This window comes from Actinia tenebrosa, unplaced genomic scaffold, assembly GCF_029948245.1.
Source record: "Actinia tenebrosa isolate PJP-AT-01 unplaced genomic scaffold, QUT_ActTen_1.0 PGA_scaffold4__44_contigs__length_22323623, whole genome shotgun sequence".
NCBI classification, from domain to species: Eukaryota; Metazoa; Cnidaria; class Anthozoa; order Actiniaria; family Actiniidae; genus Actinia; species Actinia tenebrosa.
This window is the reverse complement of record NW_028292581.1, coordinates 12743518-12753052: the sequence shown is the minus strand read 5'-3', so window position 1 is coordinate 12753052 and position 9535 is coordinate 12743518. Positions and strand designations below refer to the sequence as shown.

The following is a 9535-nucleotide window of genomic DNA, read 5'->3' as shown; positions in this document are numbered from 1 at the left end:
ATCAGCGTCCTTCATTTACCCCGATTCTCATTACGTCATTTTTCTCAGAAATTGGAAAATAAAACTAGTACCCAGACTCAGACTCAGACTCTTAAATTTAATGACGTCTTTCTTTGCTGTCTTTGAAATTCTCGAACCTTCGTTTCACAAACCAGTTGCATTATCAAAATTATCAAAATTCCCTGGATTTTTGCTCTATTTTATATATCGAATAAAATATTAAAATTGAAATCAAACAAAATGAGATGAAATAAAAGAAAAAAAAAAGCGAATTGCTAATTTATCAGCGATTTGACAATTTCCCACTGTATGGTTCATTTTATTTTCCAGAAGTTCGAACTGGCTTATTAGAGTACTTGCACTAATCCCAATCTAGAGGTATATAATCCTCTGAATTCCATGTCGTGGCGAAACCAGTAGTACCCTCTCACTGTTATCCAACTATAAAAGACTGGAAAACAACGAATCGCGATAAGAAGCTAATAAATATTTCACAGTAATACTGTAAGAATACCCTGCGAGCAGAGGTCCTTTTCTACCACACTAGAAAGTGAGAGGAAAATAGATTCTTTTCCTAAAAGAACTAAAAGAAAAAAGCCAACAAACAAACGACTTTTGAAATGCTTTATTTCTTTATATTTTTATAAAATAACTAAAATTAAGTCCCTTAAAAGACATAAAATATTATCTGCTTGAAGTTATGCTCCAGTTCGTATGCAGAGACCTCAGACCGACTGATGTGATGACGGTCAAGTCCATTTATCCATTACTGTATATCCAGATATTCCACAGCATTTTGGTCATGTCCAAACTCTGTCCAAACTAGAAACTGGCTAGCTACTTAAACGCATTTTTTTTTACTTAATGTCTTGCAATCTCAAGTGAATGGTAAGCATTTTATTTTCTATGTCTTTTGTCTACTGGTCCAAACTTCCTTTAGATTTCGCCATGCAGTTCATAAGCTAATTAAAACCATTTAAAAAAATTTCTAAATTTAAGATTCCTAAACATAAAATTCATAAATGAACGTAAGTTGAGGCAACAAGTATACAAGCTTCAAAATCGACTTCATTATCAGAACTTTAAGAGAAGAACACCGAGAAAAAAACAACACTTTTGATGGTTGACTGTCGTAGACGTCGAAACTTTATGAGAACCAATTCACTACTCAATTGAAATCCCAGTACTGGTGCATAAAACCACATAGAAATGAATAACCGAGTACGTATTTCATATCTTAATAACCCATAGGACCGAAACAAATAAAAGCCTTTATTCACTATTTTCCATACATCGGTTCACTGGTCAAACACAAAGCATTCAGCCGAGGTTGCAAGGTGCAAATTTGAATAATAACAGTTTTTCCCCAGTAGTACCTTCATATGACCACCAGTGGCGTTACGAGAGTAAAGATGGAGGGGCGAGCACACGCGTTTTGGCGCGAAATTCCCGCCAAATCTACAGGTAGCCCAACAAAATATGAAAAAAGAACAATTTACTACTTTTAGTCAATCTCGTCACTGATGACCATTTGCCAATTCTTGTATGTAGAAACTGTATTTATACTAGGCTAAAACTATTGATGAGTCGCACTAGTGACGTAATTTCGTCTCGCGTTGAATGTTTTTCAGCTGAATTGCAAGTTTTCAATAGGATTCTTACTGGCTGACAGCACATGGTGGTCAGTGTTTGACCACCATTTGGAGCAGATTATGAGATTCAAAAACTTTTATCAGATGAGCGAAAGCCAGCAATTGCTTCCTGTATTTAGATCTTATTAACCGAGCGGGAGGTCTGTACGGGATAATCTTGACCGAGGTCTGTACCCGACCGAGGTCAAGATTATCCCGTACAGACCGACCAAGCTCGGTTGATAAGAGTTTTATTATATGACCACGTTTCATTGAAAAGGACAAAATGTTTTCGCCGTAAGATTAATATGCGATCGGACAGGTTAATACCGGAGAACCTAGACCAGTCCGCGATGCGATCTATCCAATCAGATTGCTCGATTTGCTAGTGTCCAGGCTCCAAGATTCACGGTCATATAATAATTGCATATATTAATATCATGTTTATAGCATGATGTTAGTCCAAGATGGAGGCTATTTCCTTCTCTAAAACAGTCCCACAATGCACTGCAGTGCCAACTCGATCCAGTTTTCCTTCAACCTCGGAATGGCTAGGGAGCAGGTTTTATAGGAGACAGGATAGGCAAAGGGACGCCTTAATCAATGTCTTCCGTGTAATAGAAAAGTATACTTACTTCGTGTTGTTTTTTCGTACAAACTTAGCGTTAATATGATGTAGCGGGGGGTAAATTCTTTGTTCTCCGACGAAAAGCCTGTTCCATTGCACATGCATCTGCGCGTGAGAATACTTGATCATACACAATGCAGTAGAATGCATACCAGTAGACCGTAGACCTACAAAACTTTGTACTAATCTGTACAATTTTTTTAAGTTCACGGATATTTGGTATGCACTTTACAATGATAGCTATTGTTGCAATTGTGCGCTAAAATCAGTCCATATATAAGGTTTTTAACTGTTCTAAGACTGAAAGGAAAGCACACTCCACTGATCCTCTGCAATAGTGTGTGGAGTAAATGCCTGCGTCCCAGATTGATAGCCCGACGCACCAGCAAAGGCCTGATCTAGTCCTTGCTGATTACTCTGCATTAACACGCTGACGTTCGACAAAATCCCCGCCATGGCTTCTTCATTACCATCGAATTCACTACAAACAGTTTCTTCACTACCAATGTTTAATTCTGTTTCTCCACAAATGGACGGCGGTGAGCTGGGAATTCCCAGGGGATGATTGGTAATCATGTCCTGGATCAAATACAGCAACGAATGTTACTACGACAAAGTTAGAAAGTAAAACAGACTCAAAAGACGTATGGCTTTGGAATCGAATCAACTAACACCCCTCATCAAGGGCAATTCCAGGGGGTATGGGTGGGTGGGGTAAATTTGGTGACTAGTCACCCCCCTAAAAAGAATGCTGTTCGATGCCTTTCTAAGTAGCACTCACCCTCCTTGAAATCGTTCATATAACAACCCTTTCATCTTTAATTGACATTTAGAATTGTCAATAGATTTAATCTAAGTTGTACTGTTAAAGTCTACTTTTGATTTAAGCGTAAGAATATGTACTATTTTATAAACAAAATTTAAATGTACTTCAATATTTTGTTATTAATAATTAGTGGCATTCATCTCTTCCCATGAGAATAAATGGTCAAAAGACGTGGCTGCCATGTTGACATGACAAGAGTTCTTTTCCAAAGCCAAGAAAAATGGCGGCTTTGACGTCACGTGCGCTCCAAGAATAGTTGAAAAATACCCTTTTATGAAAGCTGTTTTTATGTTTCAGCGACTATCTCGAAAACCCCAAAGTGTCAGTGTGTTTGCCATTTCTACGGCTGTTTTTCATGTTTTTGCATGTTACCTACACAACATATGGATTCTGCTTCCATTAATCGAATTTTACAAACCCAAACAGTCGTGCATTTGGGCCCAGTTGTACGAAGGGTGAATAGCTAGCGCTATTCGATGGATAAATATTATCCAGTGGATAAGTCGATGCTGTTATCCAATAAATTTAACCACTGGATAAAACTTATCCGTCCGTCGGATAGCGCTTTTTACCCTTCGTACATCCGAGCCCAGATTGACAAAGACCAAAACACGAGAAAATGTACCGTACGTCTGAAGTGGAGGTGTCTGGGTTAGGTAAGTGATGAGCATTGAGCGCTCTAATAAACGAAAGTCAGTACTGATCTCAGACCGTTAGGGCGACAGACTTAAGATTTGCAACAAAATCTACGACGGCAAGGCTTCTGCTCATTGGAGATTTTATTCAAAATATTGCCATTAAAGTCAACTCATGCACAGGGAAGACAGACTTTGAAGTAAACTTAAGTAAAGTTATTTATACTTCCGGTTGACGTCGCCGTCGTAGTTTTTGCAAATCTTAAGGTCCTCTAATGTTCAATGGATGGAAGCCAAGACACAAGAAGATACCGTAAATCCTCTATTTAGCCCCCCGGGGGGCTTATTTATTTCAGGCACGTTTGAGGAAGGGCTTATTGGAGAGGGGGGGCTTAATTGAGAGGGGGGCTTATTGATTTAGTAATATGATTGTAACTCAGGATTAAATGGAAGCATTACTATTGACCTTCTCGCATAATCTGTAGTGATGTACATGGCATTTTTATTATTTGATTCACCTGTGTTAGTCTCTCAAGTATAATTTATGATTATTGTGAATAGCAAAACTAAAACACGGTAATATTAACAAAGCAAGCTAAAAAGAAATGTTCTGAACAACCAAGACTTTAATAAATCACCTTTAATCAGTACACGTGATTCTTTAGCTGTGAAAGGGGTGGGGGCTAAGAGAGGGGGCTAAAAAGAGAGGGGGGGCTAAAAAGAGAGGGGGGCTTAACAAATTTCTTCCTTTAAAAAGGGGGGGCTTATTTGAGAGGGGGGGGGGGGGGGCTAAATAGAGGATTTACGGTATGCTAAATCTGGAGTTGATTTCGATTTAATGAAAACAAAAGCAACTTACCAAGGAACCTTGAGACCCCGGATGCATGGGACTCTGAACCATTGGAGTACTTGTGCCTGGCGCCCTGCAACCACATCATTACAGTTAGAATATAACGATGGCGAGGGTTGTGAGAGTTAGATTGTGCAGCTAACAGAGTTGATTTTAACTTTAATGTTATAGATACCCTGACAACCTCTGGGCTGATATCAGGGCACGGTTAACTCACAGATCAAATTGGAATTTAAGGCGCGATTACACGGAACAATTTTCTCTGCAACTTGTCTCTCAACAAAGAGTTGCAAGAGTGTTTACACGGTGGAACCAGTATGACTGCTTTTAGCAACGATTACGAAAACTTGTCTCGAAATTGCCCAAAGAAAAACCAAACCAAACCAAAGAACCGAGAGAAAAACCCTGTAATAAGGGAGAGACCTTATATGCTCCACTCACATGTGATGGCGAGTCTAGAAATCAAACGCGACACCCCAGAGATGAGAGGTGAGTGCGATACAGCTATGAGAGCCATCATTTTACATTATTGTTGCGGCACGAAATTGGCAACCTCGTCCCACAACGATCACGGCACGGTACAAATAAATCAATGCTCTAATTTCACTAAGCAGCCTAAGTACTTTCCGTCCTTCATCAGTGCCTGTATATCTTCTAATGCGTTTACCACTCCTGGGCTTAATGCCTAACAGGATTTGCAACCCACTTTATGAGGCAGCCTAAAAATCGAATTAGAATTTAGAAGTTGATTCTCGATGAGGGAGGAAAACCGGAGAACCCGGAGGGAAAACCCTTGAAGCACAGGAGAGAACCAACAAACAACTCTGACTAGTCACATACGACACGGTGCCAGGCAGGGCTTAAATCCGGGTTGCATTGGTGAGAGGCTGCTTATTAGCAGCACATGCATTCCCATTAAGAAATATAGGTCGAATAAAAACTTACCCCAGAACTCTAGTAGCGAGTACAGTGTCGCGATACTCCCCAGGAGCCAGTAACGTGGCGCTTTCATCCTGACTGTAATAACGATTGAACGCATGATCCTTGTGTTGCCCCGGGTACAAGATGACAAGCGAGTCTAGATCTTTGATTCTATCGGAAAACTTCCTCATTGACAGATGCTGATTGGTCCAGGGAGACAAATTCCACACCTCTTTTTCTCCTGGAAAACATCGATCAATCAATAGAGTCGTCTTATCACAGGTAGCCCAAGCTTTGTTTTTAGGAGCCATTTATACAGTAAATAGAGGGTTCTGATTTTAAGATTTCTCAAGATATTTTAAATAAAATTTAACAGAACTACCAGCTGAGATCGTCTTGACATTTGTCTTGACTGTGCGTTAACTGAATTGCAGCGCTTTTCAGTAACTCGAGAGGAGAGAAAACAATACGACTCACTGAAAAGGAACTGAATCTCGGTCCACACATGGTAATAATAACCAATCTTTATTCAGGAATGCCTACGTCACATAAGTGTTTTAAAGTAGGGTCCTGCAAAACATGATGATAATGTTGATGATGATGATGATGATGATGATGGTGTTGATGATGACTGTGTTGATGATGATGTGTTGATGATGATGATGATGACTGTGTTGATGATGATGTTGATGATGATGGTGTTGATGATGACTGTGTTGATGTGTTGATGATGATGATGTTGATGATGATGGTATTGATGATGATGGTATTAATGATGCTGACAACGTTGTTGTTGAGGATTATAGTGTTGATGATGACAACGATGTTAATGATCTTGATGTTCATGTTGACGATGCTGCTACTGTTGATGGTGATGGTAGTGTTGATGATGGTGATGTTGCTGATGATGTTAATAATGATGGTGTTAATGATGTTGACGATGATGGTGTTGACGATAGTGTTGATGATGATGATGCTGATGCTGATGATAGTGTTGACGGTGGTGGTGATGATGATGATGATGTTGTTGTTAATGATATTGATGCTGCTGCTAATGAAGTTAATGATGATGTAGAAGATGCTGTTGACGATGCTGAGGCTAACCGTAAATACCTGTTGGGTGTTGGATCGTGTAGGCAATAGTCACTCCACCAAGCTCACTGTCACTAAATCGCACTAAGAAGGTCCCAGGTTGAAGGTTGATTAACATGTCTTGTGCTTCTTGCTTGTTAATGAACCCATGAATTACCCTGTGTTATCAATAAATTGCATTACACCAAAATTATCTTGTATAGGTAGTGAAGGGACCACCGAGGCATGCCCATCCCCCCACGTTTTAACCCAAAAGTGATTTTCTGTTAAGAGTTTCCTTTAAGAGGTAGTCCTTGGCGTTTCACTGGTATCGCAAAGCTCATGGGTTCAAATCCTGTTTTTTTTGGCTTCCAATTATTACTTACAACAGTATAAGGTCGTATTGGCTTTGATAACTATGTCTCTGATGCAATAAATATGGAACAATTGCCCCTCAAAAACGAGGCATTGCAAGTCGGATTTCTAATAGCCTCAATTTCAAAGTTTTCAGGGGGTGGGGGCATTCCGACCCCCCCCCCCCAGATTAGCCACGAACTCAAAACTATGCTCCAAGGGATCCATGGATAGATGAGTATATATATTACATAAGCACTTACCCATCTCGCCATTCGTCCAACATGTTCTTTTTCACCACGTCAAGAATGCTAAAGAACCATTTCCAGAAAGTAAAGTTTCTTCCATGAAGATGTTCCTTAAACAAAAGTAGAACAAGACAAAAACCTTTTGAGTAAATTTTTGTTGCAAATGTGACTACTTAAACCTAAACATTATTTCAGTGACGTTTCAGCGGAAGTTTTTGTTGTACTAGTTTATATATCAATTCTTATTTTACCGTTTTCACGTTATGACAGTCAGTGTTGGTTGAAACAACAATATTATTTAACAAAAGGCGAAGTGAATATCGGATAATAATAACAGAGACGAAGTTGAGGTTATTATTCCCGATATTCACTGCGCCTGAGGTGAATAATTGTTTTAGTATAAATACACAGGTGATTCTTTCAAAAAAAGAAAAAAAGAAGATAAAAGACACATTTTTTTCCGGTAACCGCAACAAAGCGGCTGGCCGCCATTTTGGATTATCGCTGGAGGTTATTATCTTGTGATAATCTGAGTTTCTCGACCAATCAGCGCGCGAGATTTTCAATAACCACCCGTGTATTTATACTAAATATGTATATTGTATATGTGGTCGGCATGACGTTATAGAGCAGTTTTCGTATGACTGTGAAAAGCTCACGGCACGAACACGGTCGTGACACGGCAAGGGATACGCCGGACCAATCACATTGCACGAGAATTTACTGTCCATCCAATCAAATACCCGGAACACGACATAAACACGGCGCGAACACGGTCACGCCAAGATCACGGCACCGTCAGACCAATCACATTGCCCGAGACAAAAATCAGCCAATTAAAATTCTAGAAAGCACATCTCAGAAGTGGGTTATTGGATTCACGCTAGTATTGATAATCAATGTATAATACCTACCTTACAAAACATTGACCTTGTCACGACCTGGTCATCTAAATCATCCTTCTCCACGCCTAAGACAGAAGTAGTGAACAAACTCTTTAAGGTTAATTGAATATTAGAATATCATACATTGCCACACCACTACCACACCAAAAACAAACTAGTCTTACTATTCTCATGAGGAAATACCATTTTAAAAAAGGAAGAAAATTCGCGAAGTATTATGGTAATGGCGTCAAATAATGCCATCATGCAAACGTCCTGTTACCACGATCACTATAGTCTCCTCCACAGCCCTAGCCGTCATTAGTTTCGGTCCCAGATCCTCACGAGTGGTGATTATAATTTTCCCTATCCGCTTATTGATGGGTTGCAAGCATTCCCAAGAGAGTGAAAAGACAAGCACGGCGGCCATTGTGGCACCTCTAACAATGGATGCTAATAAGAAATCTTATGTTAAATAACACCAACGCTCCCCCGAGAGACCGACCGCGATGACGTAACGTGCAATCGAAGAATACCTGCAAAGAGCTTGCCAGCGATGTACAGAAGGTTTTCGTCAGTGAGTTCTCTATCGTTACACAAAGTCCAGCGGTTGCTCAACGCTTCTGATAGCTGGGACCAAGTGACCTTCTCTGGAACGTCGAAGGGTTTACGATCCTTTAGCATTAGGAAGAAGAAGAAAAAAACAGTCATAATTGCACGTAGCAGTTTCTTTATCTCTAAGTAGTCCGCGGACTGCATATGTGACCGGCGACGTTCTTGGTATTTGTTTGTTTGTTTGTGTATATGTTTGTTTGTTTGTGTATATGTTTGTTTGTTTGTTTGTGTATATGTTTGTTTGTTTGTTTGTTTGTGTGTATGTATGTATGTTTGTTTGATTGTATGCATGTTTGTTTGTGGGTTGGTTATTTTTTGGCTGGCGGGTCGGCCCACGGAGGGTCAGGAAAAAACCTCTGCTCGCAGGGTAATAGCAGTATCAATCGTACAACTTGACTGCTCAAAAATGGACTACTCACCAACCGGACAACTTAGCGGTCAATTATAATAAACCTTTTTACTTTGGAGGTAATATTTTCCCATTTCAGACCACGTGTCATTCCCTAGAGTATCATTTCTTTGTTTAACAGTTGCGCATGAGAAGATACATGACCATGAATGCAAATCAAACAAAGAATCTCATTCTCAAGAGAATGACACGTGGTCAAAAATTGAAAAATATTACGCCAAAAGTAGAGGTCTATTCAACGAATTTCGAGGGGAAAAATACAAAATACTACGCACCCACGTACCGTTGCCGAGGCCGATACCAGGGACATGTCTAAACATCTGGTTCACTTTTACATTTGGTACGAGTTTTACACTCAAGAACCATTTAGTAAACGTCTGATATAGACCCCTTGCTCTGAGTCCCGAGAGGAATTGTTCTGGGGGACAAAACAATGAATTTTTTGTAAAAGAAAATACGCTCT

At 39.8% G+C, this 9535-nt stretch overlaps 1 protein-coding gene across 3 annotated transcripts in view; it reads right to left on the bottom strand.

Moving 5' to 3' along the window:
- Positions 1-610: 610 nt before the first annotated feature.
- Positions 611-9535, bottom strand: part of LOC116286281 (signal transducer and activator of transcription 5A) — a 32959-nt gene continuing 24034 nt past the window's right edge. For 2 of the 3 annotated variants that reach the window (XM_089037158.1, XM_089037159.1), the window contains exons 20-26: positions 8585-8723; positions 8079-8134; positions 7180-7274; positions 6605-6741; positions 5516-5732; positions 4580-4643; positions 611-2838 (exon numbers count right to left, since the gene is read on the bottom strand). In XM_089037158.1, coding sequence (XP_088893284.1) covers positions 2554-2838; positions 4580-4643; positions 5516-5732; positions 6605-6741; positions 7180-7274; positions 8079-8134; positions 8585-8723 — 993 coding nt within the window. In that variant the 3' untranslated portion in view covers positions 611-2553. Of the gene's footprint in view, positions 2866-4579; positions 4644-5515; positions 5733-6604; positions 6742-7179; positions 7275-8078; positions 8135-8584; positions 8724-9535 lie in introns of all 3 variants that reach the window. The other variant, XM_089037160.1, reaches the window with a different exon arrangement.